The sequence below is a fragment of the Apodemus sylvaticus genome, chromosome 8 (assembly GCF_947179515.1).
Source record: "Apodemus sylvaticus chromosome 8, mApoSyl1.1, whole genome shotgun sequence".
Taxonomy (NCBI): domain Eukaryota; kingdom Metazoa; phylum Chordata; class Mammalia; order Rodentia; family Muridae; genus Apodemus; species Apodemus sylvaticus.
The window spans coordinates 96,233,303-96,252,025 of NC_067479.1; the positions used below are offsets into that span (position 1 = coordinate 96,233,303).

An 18,723-nucleotide genomic window follows, 5' to 3' on the forward strand; every position below is an offset into this window, starting at 1 on the left:
TGATTCCTTAGATGAACTAAGGTCCATCTGAATGTCCAGCAAAGTGATGACATAGAATGTGGGAAGTCACTTGTCATGGCTTACTTCCTAACTGATGAGCAAGCACAGAGGAGATTGTCTGTTTATAACCAATAATGTGTACCTAAGCATGCCTTTGTACAGAAAGTGTGACTGTAATGTGGTACATTTTGATTCACATTCAACGTTATACAGAGAACAAATGTATATATAGTAGGTAAACATTTAGTGTACTTATGGGGTGTCATGTGATATGTCAACCCATATATTGTGTAGTGTGTAAATTAGGTTAAACATATCCCTCCTCTCAAACATTGATCACTTTTTTAATGGTGTAAAACATCTAAAACCTTATTTCAGCTATTGAGAAACAGCACAACCTGTTACTATTCTGCACACCTGCTCCTGTGCAATGGCCCCACAGACTTCCCCTTCTGTTAAGGGGACTCGCTTTCCTCCCTGATGTCCTTCTCGGCTCTCAGTAGTCTCCTTTCTCTCTCAGCGCTATGAGATCAGTTCTTCTAGAGTCCGCATGTGAGGGAGAACACACAGCACTTGTCTTTCTGGCTTCTTTCACAGTTCTGTGTTGCTGCAGGTGTAAAATTTCCATCCTTCAAAAGTGGCTGCATAGTGCTTGTGTACCACATCCGCAGTGTCATTGGGAGGTCACTGAGGAGATAGTGCACATGGGTTGTAGGTTTACTCTGCTTCAGCCACTGGTTTGTTTTGGGAGCTCCTGGAACCCCTTCCCACCTGCTCGTGAGTGATTGCCTCCCTGTGTGAGCTTTGAGGGTTTGACTGGGTCTTCATTGTTGCTTCCCTTTCAGAGCCAGGGCCATCGTGTCTCGGCAGTATGCTCATGCCTGCCCAGGAGACCGCCTGGGAAGAGCTCATCCGCACTGGCCAGATGACACCGTTTGGTACCCCAGCCCCTCAGAAACAGGAGAAAAAGCCTAGGAAAATAATGCTCAATGAAGCATCAGGCTTTGAAAAATATTTGGCAGACCAAGCACAACTTTCATTTGAAAGGAAGAAACAAGCTGCTAATAAAAAAACAACTAAAAAAGCTGTGGTTTTATCTGAGTCAAGCCAAGCATCAAATGAAACCAAGCCAGACCAGAGAAGTGGAGTGCTCTCTCAAACAGATAAGCGCCTGAAGAAGCACATCCGGAAGCTCCAGAAGAGGGCGCTGCAGTTCCAGGGGAAAGTGGGATTGCCAAGGGGGAAGAAACCTCTGGAGCCTGAGGTGAGGCCAGAGGCGGAGGGAGACACTGAGGCTGAGGAGTCTGGGTCCTCTCCCACTGATGGGGAGGAGGAGGAAGAGCAAGAGGAGGAGGAAGGGGTAGCCAGCCTGTCTTCTGATGACATTAGCTATGAACTGAAGCCTCTTCGGAAAGGACAAAAATACCAGAAGAAAGTCCCAGTGCAGGAGATCGATGACGACTTTTTTCCAAGTTCTGAGGAGGAAGATGAAGCTATGGAAGGAAGAGGAGGAGGCCGCAAGGGAGCGAGGCGCCAAGACGATGGAGATGAGGATTACTATAAGCAGCGGTTGAGGTTAGTGTGCGGGGCCTCTGCTGCTTACGGGAGAGAGGAGGGCACCCTAAAGATCTTAGCATTTTAGATCCCTAGATACCCAGCTGTGCAGAAACTGGGCTTGCTGCCTGAGCCCACAGGAACCTGGATGTGGAGTCCTTAGTGAGGACAGGCCCCAAAGGTTGCAGTCTTTATTCTAATTGAGAGGCAGGTCTGGGGTGAGGAACCGACCGAGAGCTGAGAGTACTGACACTAGCTGCACGCTTAGTACTCAGTGTTGTCGCCCTGCAGCAAGTGGCAGGAAGGAAAATGTGGTGCTCTACCTTGGGTTTTTTCCTTTTGAGGTAGGATATTCACTTTAGAGAAATTTCCTTTAGAAAAAGAACTGAAACGTGTGTTTTGGCACACGAGAGAAGATGTTCTTTTCCAAATGCCTCCTCCCTTGACTTTGAGAAAATAGTTGTCTACAGAATTTCAGACTCTGTAATGCTGAGGGCACACTGTGTACATGTGTCCCCTTGCCGCCACCTGCCATTGCTGACGCTGGGTTGGCTTTTACCCTTAGGACTTGGTCAGCACTTGGTGTGAGCTGAGGGGAGATACGCTTCTGTGGAGTTACAGTCACCGTCGCTGGGTGGTTTCTGTGAGCCAGGAGAGCCCTCCACACACCACAGCCCTCCACATACCACAGCCCTCCACACAGGGTTTCAGCAGAGGTCAGAGGAGAACAGGAGCATGGTACTAGTGAAACATTTACTAGTAGATGGCTTTGGCTCGTTCTTAGCAGTGCTTTCATTTCTCAGTGAGGGGAAAGCTAATTGATAGTGTTTGTAGAAGAGTTCAAGCGCCTTCCTAGGGAAGCTGGCCTGTTGATTTTCTTGAGTTGAGAGCTGCTATAACCCTAGTCCAGGCTCTAAGCACACTGCATAGCCTTTTCAGAGTTTCCTAAAGGTAAGTTGAGTCCCAGTGCCACTGCTAGTATAGCAGCTCCTTGTGTAGTGCACGGGAGGGAGGGGCCTCTGCTGGTCACTTACCACCGTGGCATATGTCAGTGTGCACACCTATAGCTGTAGTGTTTGAGGATACTGCTCCATACTCTTAAACGGGGAACAGTGTCAGTCTTTTCTCTAGAAAATTAATGAAAGTGTTAATCATAGCATATTGATTATAAATGGAGCAATATATAGTCTTCTCATTAAACTGAGTCAATATTAAATGTATTTTAAACATAGCAATTTATTTTGATTGAATTTTAAATATGGGTACAGTTTAATTTCATGGCAATAAGTTTTTTTTAATAATGTTAAGATTGTAAAACAATTTATTATTTCCAAAGCCATACCATAATATAATTTTTGCTAAACGTACAGTAAAATCTCAAATGAATTTCAGAAATATCAATAATTCTTAATTGCCACCAAAATACGATAGCTCTTAAAATTTTATAGCTAGTTATTAAGGCTGTTAAGCGGCAGATATACACATTGAAATGTTTATATTACATCTCCTTTGGTACTCTTTCAATGGGGGGGTGTTAAAAGAAAATAAAACACTGAAGATTGAGAAGCATATTAATGCTTGAAATCTGTTATTCATTGAATTCTGTAATGCACCGTTGATCGTTGTAGACAGATGGAGTTGTAGTAGTAGTTCTTGGACTGCACAAGAACTTCGGGATTGCTGACCACAGGTTGGCTAGCATCATCAGACTAAACCTCTAGTTTCCAGGGTAGAAAATAGTTTTATAATTGGTTAAGGTTTTGGCTTACTTTCCCCATGCTGGACCGTGGGGTTGCGACCCTCCCTGTGTGATTAAGCTCACGCTCTCAGCTCAGACCCGGATGTAAGCTGCGCACCGCCATCCCTGCCTGTGCATCTCTTCTCCTTTCATGCACTCAGATCCTCAGGTGGGGCTGGAGCTGCCTCAGGTCAAATCCCTGAGTAGTCTAGAGCAGGACCTATGCTTCGAAGCCGCTGTTTGTGGGTTCTTGTTCTTGCTGGAGGCACACAGGCATCCACGAGGATTGGCTTTCTTAACATAATGCTCATTCTCCAGAAGTCTCCAAGCCAGATAGACTTTCCAGAACTGATACACACCCATGCTTTGAATTATCTGGCAAGACACGGCCTAGTTAAGGCTGGATGCTAGGATGGAATAGTGATCCTTTCCCAGCATGCTGATCACTGTCTACCTGGGTGATGGGTGCAAATTTCCCAGTTGTAATGCTAGGGCAGCCCTGTAGCTTGGTCTTTGCTTCCATTGCCTGTACCTGTCTGCATCCTGGGCCTGGCTTAGAGGATTTCCAGTAAGGAGTCGGTAGCTGCATGTTAGTGCACATGAACAGGTGCAGATGCAGAACCTTAGTGTAAAGGAAGCAGTGAACACAGATGAGGTGTGGGGGAACCTGGAGGAAGTTCATCCTGGTGCAGGGCCTGTCTCCTCACTAGCTCACATATGTTGCTGTGCTCCTTGTGGTCCATGTTAGATCTGTCTCACATCCTCTGCTGTGTCATGGGAACTAGAACATTTCATGACAGTGGCTAAGGACGTGCAGCTCTGCACTGCCCCTTAGAGACCCCGCTCAGTTAAGCTAGACCCTGATCACACCACAGAGAACCACCCAAGGACAAGTCAGAGAAGCAGAGTTTGCACGTGTAGAGTGAAGAGGAGGGATACATACTTCAGATTTCAGCACGGTGCACAGATGTTTGGCAGAAGTACCTGAGACAAGGGTTTGGGCTTCTCAACAGAAAGAGGAGTTCTTAGATGGCTTTACAGTTTTTATGTATGTGACTTTGTGGTTTTCTAAATCACATTGATCAAAGGATATAACTTATAAGGATTAATGATTAAGCAGTTTAAAAATTAAGCAGAAATACATGAATTGGTTGACTTTTTTTTTTTTTTGAGACAGGGTTTCTGTTTCAGCCAGTTCCTGGCTGTCCTGGAACTCTGTAGATCAGGCTGGCCTCGAACTCAGAAATCCGCCTGCCTCTCCCTCCCAAGTGCTGGGATTAAAGGCGTACACCACCACTGCCCAGCATGGTTGATTTTTTTTTATTGTAAAGAGTTTCCATTTGTAACTGAAAGTGCACAGTGTTTTATGAGGTATGCTGCTTGTGTTTGGGGGGAAAGGGGGCTGATAGAGTCAAGTCAAGGCTGCGTCTGCCCAGGCCCTGAGCAGGCATGGCGTATTTGTTGTTTTCAGTACCCAGTTAGCACCTTTAGGAAGCCTAGAGTTCCCTCTGTAGGTGCAAAAGACAACTGAGATCCTAGGCTTTGGGCTTCTTTCCCTTCCCATGTTTCTGGGAGTGGTGGTCTATTTTCCAGGAGATCCAGGCTTTCTCTGTGGCTGGGAAAGAAAGCCAGCATCCCTCAGTGATGTCTGCCAGAGCTGCGGAAGGTGGGAAAGGGGACATCACCAGTGTTCCTGCGAGCTGTCTGCCTGGGATGGAGAAATGGAACTGTCCTGGGCTCTGGCCTCCTTCCTCAGCAGTAGTCAGCACTGTTCAGAGCAGGCAGGAGCCATGCTCTTTCCCAAAGACTTAATTGTTGCTTTCTGGTGGCAACAGGAAGTTAGTATTTATCCTTTAGCTTTAATTCATAGCTAGAAGCTAGCTATGGCTTACGTTGCCTGTGCATCTGTAGTAAGGAGCAGGCACTGGAGCAGAACTTAGCACAGACTGGTCCCTGACTCTGGACTGACTGTACAAGCCGAGCCTGGAAATTCCACCCAGAGCCATGTCCGAGCATGCTGTGATGTTGTCTGTGTTGGAATCGCCAAGATTTGTATGTCCGTTACTGTTCCTCTTCTGAGACCGTAGCTTTTGGCTGATTGCGTTTCTTAAAAAGCTTTCCTGTGTGCCTTGATAATTGTGTTTATGTAAGTAGGACAGAGCCTGGAGTGGAGTTGAGTCTCAGCCTTTGATGCCATTGGAAAACAGTGAGTTGGAGGTGTAGTGCTCTCTGTTCCACCCTCAGGCAGGTCATCCTCATCCAGTCCCATCTGCAGTCAGTCAGACACAAGAGGGCAGACACCCCGTTTCCAAGTGCTGTGTTCATCTGGAGTGCGGGGCTGCTTGCCGGGGCTTTGGTCAGAAGTTGGTTCCAGTTGCTCTTTGTGCTTGGCTTACAGGCTTTCCGTCTTCCTCCACTTACTTTAATTATAAATATATATAGCAATATCAAGATGGGAAAAATGTTTACATATTTTTTCATTATTCCTGACCTTGAGTTTATAGATACCCAATTTTGCCTTGTTATGGTTATAGTGGCCCTCACAAATATGTTATAATGAACTTGCCCATGGTCTCTCTGCTAAGAGCCAGAGCTGAGGCTTGAAGCTGGGAAATGTTGGAAATGTTGCCTTCCATTGTGGTTTGGTGGAAAGTACAGTGTCCATGTGTGACCACAAGGTGGTGCCAAGAAGCAGCACATAGCTCCCTCCCTTATGGCTAAAACCAAACAGAAAACTGGAATCTGGGAGGTGGAGATGGTTTAAGGAGATGGCTTCTTAAACTTTGATCACTATCAGCAAAAGAAATAGCTCTTACCTCAAAAGACAGCAAAGGTGGTTTATTTTGGAGTCAAATATGAGAGACTATGACTCAGAAACACAGATTTAACTCCCTTTAGTACATTCTTGTGATTTTAAATTTTTTTCTTTTTGTGCCCAATTTTTACTTTTATTTTCTGTGACCGAACTAGAGTTGGGATTGCTGATACAGGCTCCACTCCTAGTTAGCTGTTGCAGCGTGCCTTCAGTCGTCTCGGGTAGCTGGAAGCTATGCTCCCCTCTGCCGCCCTTCCTCTGGAGTGCTGGCTGGGCTTCTGCAGTCTGGCTGAGTTGGATCTTAGTGTGGAGATTTGGTTTGTGCACATGGCCATCTCTGAGGATGAACAGGTTGTCCCTTGTATTGCCACGGGTCAGGTCCTGAAAGGGTTCAAGCGAGCTTGGATGGACGTTGGAGTCTCCATGACCATGTGAGGAAGGATGGCATCTGGTGAATGACAGTGTGAGTAACTGCAGCCCTCAGTGTCCATCCCTGTCTTGACTGAGGTACTGACTGGAGGAACCTTGGGAAGGGGAGGCTGTGAGCAATCCGGCACTGCAGGGACTCAGCACTATCTCCAACATGGCTTCTCTCTTCACAGCCTGGGGTAGGGGGAGGGGCGTCAGGTCCCCCCTGCCCGGGGTCCAGTTCCTGCTGAAGACAGCTGCAGCCTTTGTGCTGTGGAGCCTCCTCCTCCTCCTCCTTTTGCCAGCATCCAGTTTAGGCTGGATTGTTTCTGTTCCTCTGATGGATCCTTGCTGGGACAGAGCGTATGGTCAGCAATTTTAGAATAGATGTACTTACGCAAAAGCTAAATTGAGTTTTTACACCCTTTTAGAAGCCCAGTTATTTGATTTCTGAAAATATAAGATTAATGTTTAATCTTATATGGTCTAGAAACCTAAATATAACAATTTGAAGATTGTTCTTAACATGTTTTCAGGAGCTTTATTCCTTATCAAGGAAATAAGCTTTCTTTTATACTTTCTTCTTAGGAATCTAGATTTTAAAGAGAAAAGAAACTCCCTCCCCCCTCCCCAGCATGTTTTCTTAGAGAGCATGCAGGCTTTGAAATGACAAAACCTAGACACAAATGAAGACTAATTCCGCTTCTTGCTCTGTGCACACCTTTTATTCTCGGCTCAGGGCATAATTGTCTGCATCAGTCTTAATTTACTCTGTGAGATCTGGACTCCTAACTGAGGGTATTTCATTGCTCAGATGTGCCAATTAAGTCCACCCAGATAGACCATAAAAAGGGGGAGAAGAAAAGTAAAACACTGAGTATCTCAATTTAGCAAATGAGTCTAATCTGCAAGGGATTCTTAGCTGTCTGAAGGAGAAAACCTAGTGCGGGGCGCAAATGCAAACTGTGTTAGATACACAGCTTGGTGTCTGGGTACACTTCTAAAAATCAGACAGTTCTCACTGTGCTGCTGTCCTAGAGTCTCTGTCATGGAAATCGCAATGAACAGAGAGGGCTCTTGAGTTTGAAATTACACTGTTAACAGTGATTTGACTGTATGGTGTGTGTTTCCCCCATTTCCAGTCTTAAATTGTGCTAGGCCCAGTGATGTTTGCCGATGTTGCTGTGTAAAGACACTGGAGAGACCAGGGCAGTGAGGACAGTGGAGTTTGGGAGGGGCATGCTCATGTTTTGACTCAGTTCCCGTTAATAGGCGTACTTTGTTCTGGTAGTGGGTTGGTGTGAGCAGTTGTGTCCATCGATTTGTCTGGTGTTAAGTGTGTCTCTCGGGATGGTTCAGCTCAGATCATCTGTAGTCAGAACTGCCAAGCAGCTGTTCTGTGATTTGGGAGAGTCTGTAGGTATCAGGTGACAGTGGGCTGTGACTTTGCCTGTGCAAGGTGGGGGTGGAGTCATGCTGATGCACTGAAGTAATCTGTAGCATTGCTGATTTTTTTCATACTAAACTTTATTATAAAATCTTTTAAAAATGTTCACACATAGAAATTAACCTGGCCCAAAGTCTGTGTGTCTAGCTCTACAGGAGGCCACTGTGTACTGCTGATGTTAGGGCGGAAGTTGAAGGTATGAGATTTGGCCTGCCCTCAATATAAAGGTCACCACTGATCCTTTGGCTGGAAGTTTGGAAAATACCCACTGAGAGACTCTGTAATGTAACCAAGAAGGAGGGTCCTGGGGGCCTATCAGCCTGGGCTAGAGTCTCCGTTGTCCACAGCTTGTCTCTGGGGAAGGAGTCAAACAGCTATCCTGTTAAAGGAGTTAGTAAATGTGAACTGCCTAGGTTAGTGCCTGGAACACAGTGACACCAGTGACCTTAGTCACTGCTACTCATCATCCGCTGGCTCTAAATTTAAAAATATAGAAGTACTTTTTAAAATATATAAGACATACGTGTGACCTCAGAATTTGTCTGGGGAGCTAGGAGATAGTTTGCTGGGTTAAAACTCCTGTCATACAAACCTGACGACCTTAGTTTAGTTCCTGGAAGTGAAAAGCTTTGTGTGATATTGCACATCTGTGGTCTAGCACAGTGAAATGGGAGGTAGAGATAGGAGAAGTTCCTGGAAGCTCACAGGCTGGATAGCCTGGAGTACAATGCCTGCACAGTGGCATAAACCATGAGCAAGTCTTTGCCAAAGCTGAAGAAGAGAACCAACTCCTGAAAGCTGTCCATGCCACACCCTCCCAGGGGAGAAGCTAACAAAACCATGTCCAAGGCCAGCCAGCGCTCACATCTGAGTCGGAAGTCAGAGGCCAAGAGGTTAGAGCATCAGACTGGCAACTGGTGGCGATGAGATCATGTTTCCTCTATAAAACAGGAGTGGAACAAGCCACAGGCAAAGGTTACAACAAACTAGGAAGAACCTTAAAAAGAAGTCTGAAGAACCGTGAAGATGTTACAGACGCTGTACACATGAGGATTGATCTAGAGTAAAAGTCAGCTTAACAGTTGGGTTAGTATGTGTACCTAAGTATTACCTGTTGCAAAACTTAGTTTTATTGCTATTATGCTTTGTGTGTCACTTGCACTTTTTTTAAAAATTAGGTTACAAATGTGAGCACCTTTGTTAGTGGTTGTTTCTCCTTTGCAAACACTAGGGGGCCCCAGACCCCTGCCTAGGTAGGTTGAGGTTATACTGTGAGTCTCCACAGTGCTGCTCGAAAGGATCCTTTCTTGAGGCTCTTCTGTGGGCTTTCAGGCTGCTTTCTAGACCCTTTGCTATCTTTGATATAGGATGCCACACCTACACTGTAATATCCATCTTGACAGGCTGGGATGGGGTGGAGCAGTCTTCTGTACTGTCCTCGGGTTTGGGCGGCATAGGGTTTAGATCCAGGCCCAGGTATGCATTGCGTAGTTTTTGTTGTTTGTTTACTTGTTCTTTATTTATTTTTTTCTTTTTTGAGACAGTCTCCTGTAGACCAGACTGGCCTCAAACTATGTGTTTGATATACCATGAACTCCTGATCCTTCCTCTGCCTCCTCAGTGCTGGGACAATGACTTGCCTGCACTGTGACCCCGGCTGCAATAGATACTTTGAATGTTTATTTGTTAGTTATGTTTAAACTACAGTTAACTAATATTTCTTGATTTTCCTTTTTTTATTTTTTATTTTTGGTTTAAATTGAAAATGAGTGGGAGAGATGGCTTAGCAGAAGAGCAGTTGCTGACCATCCAGAGGACCTGGATTCAGTTCCCAACATCTGCAGGGGTTGTATAGGTGTCTAGAACTCTAGTTCTAGGAAGTCCAACACCCTCTTCTGGACTCTGTGGGCATAAGGCATGGAAATGTTACAGACAGTAGGCAAAACACCCATACACACAAAATAAAATAAAAATAAAGTAAATTAAGGTTTAATAAATTAAAAACTTAAAAAAGGTTTGTTTTATGCATATGAGTGTTTTTGGCTGAATAAATATATAAGCATCACCTGTGTTCCTGGTGTCCTCGGATGTCAGAAAAGGGTGCAAGCCCCTAGAACTGCAGTTACAGATGAATGAACTACCATGCGGGTGCTGGGAATGAACCCAGATCCTCTGCAAGAGCAGCAAGTGCTCTTACCTGCTGAGCCTCTCTCCAGCCTCCAGTTTACATTTTTTGGTAAAGATTACAAGTAAAACTATCAGATGCTACATAATACGTATGTGGTTTCTTTCTATGTTGTATATACAGTATCTCATTTGGTTTTTGTAGCAGAACACTGTGGGGCTCTTTGCCTGGCTGGGGACATAAATGTGACAGTGAGAAATGGGGTTTTCTGGAGTTAGGTTCTCCTTCCCAGTGAAAGTCTCTGAAACAGCACTCTGCTCTGTCTGCTTCTGGCTCCCTCTTCTCAGTGCTTGTTGCAGTGAGCTCTATTCTAGAGGCCACCACTGGAGTTGGCCGGGGTTACAGGAAGTAGGACCACCCCAAGAGAATAGGGTACTTCATGTTCAGTTTGCATGCAGCTGCAGCGGTTACGAGGACAACGTCAAGGAAAACAAGAGGGTGGGCTCGTCCCAAGCATCGTTCCGTCCTAGTGATGCAGACACAGATTGGAGGTAACTGCTCCACTGCTAGCCCAAGAAGGGCTCTTTCTGAGTTGTGGAATATTTACCCATCCTTTTCAGTTGATCTAGGGCAACCTTGGAACCAAAACTGGGGTCCCTGATTCTTCATACTGGGTAGGATACAGAACCAGTTTGTCTGTAACCAAGTTGATGCTTTGGGGAATCTGCAAATTGAGCTCAGTTTTGAAAATAAGAAAATTTTGTTTTATGAATTTGTTTTTAATTGCTCAAAGTGATGAGCTTCCCTTTGTCTCTTTTTAATTTGTTGTTATTCTAAGACTTTCTCTGACATCATAACTAGCTGCCCTCTTCCATGGATCATTCTTTATCCCAGACTATACTAATGCTTTTCAGTAGGCAAAGTAAAAGTATGGGGCTTTAGGGTCAGGTGGGTGGGAGTAAGAAATCAAGCAGCAGACCGTCTCTAAATGAGGTGGAACAGGAAGTTTCTAGAAGCATTTCTGGATGACCCACATAGGTCATTTTCAAACCATGCTTCCTCATCCCAAGCTCAGTTCTAAATATCGTTCATTGATCAGCATTTATTTAGTGTCTGTGTGAGTTCTAGGGCATTGTGCCAGCCTCTGACTCTCATTGGAATTGGGAGACAGATAAGGATCTCAGGATATGCTGACAGGCACCGTGCATGAGACCTCAGGTGTGCCTAGAATATCAGGATTAGGATAGTACTTGGTAGACCAGATGCCTAACTCTACTTGATCAGGAAAAGCTTCCTCTAAGGCAAAGGAACATGGTATCTGAAGGGTCTGCCAAGTGTGAAGATGTTTGAAGAGGATCAAGGCCGCATGACAAGGCATGGTATAATGTACCCAGCTGTGTCTTTCCATTTATGTAATCCAACTCTCCTTAGAATACTAGACATTCTAAAACAAATTAATAGTAAGTGGTGGCATTTAGCTTGCAGGTATGTTCTTAGGGTTTCATTGGCATAGCCCAGTAGCGTACGTGGGCCTTGGTGTAGTTCAGCTGGTTATTTGGGGGTCTGGGTTGCTTCTGACAGACATTATTGTAGCATCAGCCCCAGATCCCAGACCCTGGGCCAGCATCTCATTCCTGCAGGCGTGTAGGGAAGCCAAGAAGTATTTTCTGTGCCTGCAGCTGATGAGGATTTAAGTTTATGCTTCTCACTGGCGTCCTCTCTAAGTGGCTGCCAGTGCAGTCGGCCGCAGGCGGAACGTGGCAGTTGTCTGAGGCGTTAGAGGCTCTGCCAGGGAACACCAGGCACTTTAGCTTTATGTGGCTGCAGCTGTGACTATTACACGTGCGGAGTTTTTAAAATGAGAGGATGGAGAAGATGAAAAAGTTATTCTTTTCTGAAAAACATTAATATTGGACTATTTACTGCCACCAGCCAGTTTTTTAGTAATTCTGCATGTGCTTTTGTTACTGTCATATAAAAGTCAACTGTAATTCAGACAGTATATACATTTATGGTCAAATTTTTATTTCTGTCGTTGGTACTGGAGACTGAATCTAGAGGCTTGTACATTCTAAGACTGTGCCCTGCCATAGAGCTCCATTCCCAGTCCATAGCAAACATGTTTTTTCTTTTTCTTTTTTAATTTAGATATTCAACAGGTGTTTTCTGAAGGCAAGCTATCCTTGTTTGGTCACATCATTGGTAATGATTCACTGTTTATCAAGTGTAGTAGTTTTTGCTGACATATATCCATTGCTTCTAGTAGTTCTGTGAAACCTTTGAGGGCTCTTACCTGCTGAGCCATTACTGCACATAGATTGTGTGGAAATGCATATTGCCTCTGCTTCCCCTCTGTAAACTGGAAGTTTAAAGGGACTATCTTTACAGATTGGGCATGGCCATTCCACAAGCATGCACGAGCATACTCAATTCTGTCTCGGCTAAGCACTTAGATTCTTGCTCTTAGGTGGATTGCTTTGGCATGTGGCATCTCGGGCAGCCTTTTATACCACCCAGTGAAGCAGGCGTCACTGATTTTTCCAAGGCTCTTTGGGGACACATAGTTGCAAGGTTAAGTTTCTTGTTGAGGGCTAAGGGTGCCCGTCATGATTAGCTCTGGAATGTTCTCCAGAGGTTCATGCATTTAGCAGCTATAGCAATATTCAGTGGGGTTTTGGGGAAGTGGCTCTGACCTCACGCATACATTAATCCTCGTTTGTCATATTCTAATGGCTTATTGAGTGGTGGGAACTGGTAGAAGGGAATAAGCTATGTCCTTTCCCATCTTCCTCTGTTCCTGGTCACCTTCATGGTGACGTGAGCAGTTTGGCCCCACCTCATGCTCCATGCCACTGTGTCTTTCCCAGAAAACAGTGGAGTCAGGTGACCATGATGTGAACTCTGAAACTGAGTCAAAATAAGTCTCTCTCTTTTAAGTTGACTTTCTCAGGTATTTTTGACACAGCGACAGAAAGGTGACTCACAGCTAGTACATGTAGCAGGGTTTACTTCTAGCTAGTCTGTATGGGGCTTGGACTTCTGTCTCTTCCAATGCAGGCTTTTTGTTTAGTCCCTTCATATCTGCTGGCCAACAGATTGCTCAGCCTTCTGGGCTCTAGGCCAAGCTGGATCCTAGAGGTCGTGTTGAAAGGGCACTCTCAATAGTGCTGGTGGATGGCTCAGGAGGAAAAATGGTTGTGGCATCCCGACCCTCTGTGTTTGACCCTGGAACCCATGTAGGGTAGAAGGAGAGAACACACCAGTGGACATGGTTACCTCCACATGCACACTGTAGCACATGTGGATCTAAGGTACTTACATAAACCACCACCAGCAGAAAGGTTCATGGCAGCACCTTGGGTGGAGAAGCCACTGTTTCTCTGCTGTGGCGCTTTTTTTTCTTGGAAGAACTGGTGTGGAGCCCAGGCCCGGGCACATGTCAGCCAAGACCATAAGCATACCACATCTGGTATCTGGGGCTATAGATTATGCCTTCTTGGAGCACTCTAGATGGTGAGCCCCAGTCTACACAAGGAAGTATTGCTGTCTGTAGCCCTGTCCACAAGTGCATGAGGTCGTATTTTCTGTCTTTTAGATCCTTCTGGGATGATTTGTCTTCACAGTGGTTCAGGTGCTTGTTGATAGAAATGATTTAGCTCCACCACCTTCGCTCGTTCTTTGGTCAAATGTTAAATGCTGTCATCTTTCTCTATGGAGCGGAAAGCTCTGGGATGTAATCATTTCTGTGGTGGCTTATGTGGTTTCCTAGGTGCTGGGTTCTGTGGCAACAGGATGTCTGTATATTTTAGGACAGAGAGAGGAAGGCAAGATGACACAATGCAATCTTGTCAATGCAGGATGATGTGGTGGAAAATTTAACAGCCACAAACATTGAGTGGTAGAGTCTAAGGAAATAGCTGTTACCTGTATGTGAAAATGTACTGTGTAGTGTGGAAAGGCTGGTTGTGTCCATCATGTGCCAGACTGCCAAAGACAGTGCCTTCTGGGATTTCTGCTTCTCTCCCTGCAAAATTATTAAAGATAAATGCCCAATGAAGTCTTTTAAAGTGCCAGGGATAGCTTTTGTGATTCTTGGAGTGTCACCTTACCCACAGGGTTTGCTGAGTAGAGGTTATCTTTCTTCATAGATATTTGATGCTTAGTTCTGATGCTCAGGGTTTGGGTACTGAGGATTATCTTATTACTTGAAACTGTAGCACATTTCAGATTTGTGCATCAGAATGACTATACCTTTCCAGCATGTTCTCTGGACAGTTCTTGGAATTCCAAGGCTTTCTTGGCATTACTCATATGCAAAGCTAGGTAAGATTTTTCCTAGAATATTGGGCTGTCCTAAGTCTGCCTACTTACCTTCTCTGTAGTCTCCTCATCCAGGAACTGAACCCCAGTTGCCTTCATGATAGTCAAGAACAGTCACTGTGCTCCTGGGGAGGACATTGTGTTAGCGTGCTTAGCAGTTTTGGGCTCTCCTTACAGGAGGCTAGTAGGAGGCCTCTGTAATGACCAGGTGTGTCTCTAGGCATTGTCAGAGTGGTCTGGGTGCACATGAGAACCACTGAGGCGCACCATTGCACTACAATAAACTTGAAAATGACACAAGAGTCAGCAGAACAGAGGTTGTTGTGGTCACCCAGAGGACTCACTAGGTCAGTTGAATGCAGGTAATTGTTCAGGAAGACAACTAGTAAAGGGGAGAAGAGGTGGTCTTTGGAAGTGTTTGTGTAAAGAGGTACCACGGTAGAACGTTCCCACCGCACTGCAGAACAGTGCACACCCCGATCTAGTGCTTTCCCACTGAGCGCAGTTAAGTTTTCCTTACTTTGAAGAATGTGCTTGAGCATCAGCTCGTGGTCTCTGGTAGACTGGTTGCCTATCTCTCCGACTTGTGACCTCTGCAGTTCTGGTGATGGGCTCTCCAGCTAGCTTGTGCCCGCCTTATCCTCTCATATTTTCTCAGCTTCTTCAGACATCCCTTGCTCCTCTTGTGTAGTCATTAGAAGTTAAGCCTGTGTATGCTCTTCTTGTCTTCGAGCTTCTGGTTGGAGGCAGTTATTGGTAGTCATGCTTTATTCCATTTCTACCATGTTGTAACATGTAGAACGTTAGAGTATGCATGCTAAGAAAGTCATAATTCTTTTTTAAATAATGGAATCCCAGGTTATTTACTTTGGTAATTGTTCTTTTTCCGCACAGCACCAGTGCTCATCACAGTTGTAGGAACGTGAATGGTCTGGTTGAAGAGCCGCATCCTTCGTACAGCTGTGGTGTGTGCAGCACCTCCATGGCTTGTTACTGCCGGCAAAATAAACATGACATCATGCTTCTGAAATACAGATGTTCATCTTTTCTTTAAACTTAAGTTTGTTTGTAACACATTCTTTCCAAGTGATCATTGTCACCTGGCATTGCTAATCCTCTTCAGTTGAGTAATTAGAAAAAAATCTGATACAGCAATTTTGAACAAAAAATTGTTTTTTTTTTCATTTCAAAATAGTGTGCGTGTTTTTTTTTATCCTGTGACTATTATTTTCAGCAGAGAAATATCAGTTTTAAATACAATATGTTCTTGTTCAACTCTGTTACCGTCTTGAAAATGCTCAGTTCATATTGAAAATTTCCTGAGTCTGTTCTGGGATGAAAGCCATGTATCTTAGAAGCTTGTAGAGAAGTTTCCCCTTTGGGTGTGCTGAAGAGGAGTGGCTGGTGTTGATAATGAAATGAGAGGTAGAGGAATCTTTGTAGAGTAACTGTAATAATTCAAGTAAGAATTGACTCGAGGGGGCACGAGAAAGAGTTGGTTTATGATTGTTAGTGTTGGGTAGTGACGAACGACACTGGGAGCCTGAGCAGCCATTGGGGTCGCCCACCCCTTTCCGGTGTGTAGTCTCGGGCTCTCTCCACTGCCTTACAGATGAACTAATGGAAATGGAATTTGTTTTTCACCGTAGGAGGTGGAATAGGTTGAGGCTGCAGGACAAAGAGAGATGCCTGAAGCTGGAAGATGATTCTGAGGAAAGTGATGCCGAACTGGATGAAGGTTTCAAAGTGCCGGGTTTTCTGTTCAAGAAGCTCTTTAAGTACGTGCCATTTGTTCTGTATGTCCTGTTTGTCATCGAGCTATTGTGTACAGATTAACATTTAGAAATTACATTGTAGTTACCTGTGGGCCCTGAAGGTACTTGCAGCAATTTATTGCAAATCCAGATGCTGTCAAATGAAAATTTAGCCACATGCTGTTCATTAAAATTAGATGATAATAAATTGACTAAGGTGCGCATTGGGTATGTTTGTAAACTGATGAATCTGTATGGACTTGTCTCAGCAGACTAAAAGCAACACGTTTAAAAGCCTCTGCATCAAATTATGTTTTTGCTCTTAGTAATTTTAAAGCACCAAACCTCTCATTTTAAAAATTAGATTAATTTATTTAAGAAGATTTATATTTTAAAATAAACTAGAGGCGTTACCGATATTAAAATCAAACCTTGGAGGAGTTTTTTTATTTTTAATTCTGTGAGGAAACAGAAATTGTTGATTGATTTCTGAGGACCTTGTCTTGTACCTAAGGATATTATTTTTGAGCTGACCAAATGTGCATCTGAATATTTCATGCGGATGTCTTTCTACATAATGTCAAAAGGTAAGACACAGATAATACCTTGTGAATTGAGTTGGTGTTAGAAACTGACTTAAGTTCCCTGTGTAAATGGTTGAGTGCTATGATGATCGGAAAATGCCTGATAGACGCAGGCTTGGGTATGTATGGCTGGGCAAGACGCCTGTGGTGAGCTTGCACACCGGGGGACATTTCCAGTCTCCTCACTTTCAGAGGCTTTAGCTGTGCAGAGGAAGTGAGACCATCAGACAGCTTCATTCCTTTTTGTATCATCAGTTCATAGAGCAGCAAACTTCTTTCTGTGAGAAAATGAAGTTTAATGTCCTGTATAGATTCAGCTGTCAGCCATGCCCTAAACTTAGCATGCTCTTCAAATTTCTCCTCAAAGAGCTTCTTTATGCATGTGTGGTATATACTCGACAAACACTGTATGTGAGAGACGTCAAGCGAGATCAAGACCGACAAATAATATTTATTTATTAGGTTATTGTGTTGGAGGATGGAACCCGGGCCTTTCCTCATGTAGGCAAGTGCTCTACCACTCAGCATCCCCAAATTACAGTTTATGTCCAGTTGTGATGGCTCCTTGATTGGAGGCATTTGGGGTGGGGGAGTAAAGAATAGATATTTATCTCATTAAGCATGTAGCAAAACCAGGTCCTGACTGAAGTGGCATGGCTGGGAGGTCTGACTAGAGGAAGAGAAGAGCCATTTCTGGTCATTTCTGCAGACAAGTCAGTTCATAGCCCAGAAAGGCAAGTGGTTTGTTCACTGCTGTCCCCCAGTGAGAATTAACTATAGAAAGATAAGTAAAGATTACACTATTGGCAGGCCTTTTTATTTCCTCTGATGTAATTGTTTATTAAGGAAACAAGTGAATAGTGTCTGTTGTACTAGCAAAGAGAAATAGCAGATTATCCATGCAGGTGATTTAACAAGGACAGGCTGCTGCATGAGCAGGGGAGCTGGCCAACGTCTCGGGAGTCGGGCCTAGTGCACAGCTCTGTGTAAGTGTCGGATTTTCTAGCAAAGAGGTTTCACAGGTAACAGCACCAAACTTTGCTTTACTAAGTATATGTAAGAGTCAGTATATTGACTATTAACTTTATTATAGTTAATGTAAATACATGCTTGTTAGTATTTTAAATTTTTCTTAATTATGGCTTTCTAGAAAATATTCTGTTTTATAATTACAAAATAATTTAAAATGCTTTATAAATCATACTAGATTTCATATTTTCTATTGTAAGAAAATAGAGGACGAATAGAGACTCTGTTTTTAAAAAATTAATTATGTGTATGGATTCTTTGTATGTATGCTGTGTGCATGTAGTGCCCACTGAGGTCAGAAGAGGGGCCAGGTACCCAGGTACTGGAGTTCTAGTGGGTGGTGAGCTGCTGGGAACCACACCCAGGCCCTCTGCAAGAGCAGCAAGAATTCCTGACTGCTGAGCTCTCTCTCATCTCTGCCTTTTTTTTGTTTTGTTTTGTTGTTTTGTTTTGTTGTTTTGTTTTGTTTGAGACAGGGTTTCTCTGTGTAGCCCTGGCTGTCCTAGAACTCACTCTGTAGACCAGGCTGGCCTCAAACTCAGAAATCCGCCTGCCTCTGCCTCCCAGAGTGCTGGGACCACCACCACCACCTGGCATTTTGTTTTGTTTTTTTAAAGATTGATTTATTTTATGTACGTGAGTACACTGTTGCTGCCTTCAGACACTCCAGAAGAGGGCACCAGAACCCATTACAGGCGGTTGTAAGCCACCATGTGGTTGCTAGGAATTGAACTCAGGACCTCTGGAAGAACAATCAGTGCTCTCAACCTCAGAGCCATCTCCAGTCCGTATCTCTGCCTTTTTTATGATTAAGTTTTAGCCAAGCCAGTTTACTTTTAAGTTGTGGATATATTTTTATTCTATTCACTGGAATTGAATTAACAGGGTATAGTTGCACTCCAGGGAGTCAGGAGGCATAGTTTTCCATTTAAGTGCTATTTTCTGCATG

The 18,723-nt window shown here is 44.2% G+C and overlaps 1 protein-coding gene across 4 annotated transcripts in view; it reads left to right on the forward strand.

Annotated features, from left to right (window-relative positions):
• The window catches only part of Ercc6 (ERCC excision repair 6, chromatin remodeling factor), a 76,756-nt gene that overhangs the window by 10,585 nt on the left and 47,448 nt on the right, over window positions 1-18,723 (forward strand). For all 4 annotated transcript variants that reach the window (XM_052190134.1, XM_052190136.1, XM_052190135.1 and 1 more), the window contains 2 exons: window positions 846-1,575; window positions 16,057-16,185. In XM_052190134.1, the coding sequence (XP_052046094.1) occupies window positions 846-1,575; window positions 16,057-16,185 (859 nt within the window). The remainder of the gene's footprint in view (window positions 1-845; window positions 1,576-16,056; window positions 16,186-18,723) is intronic.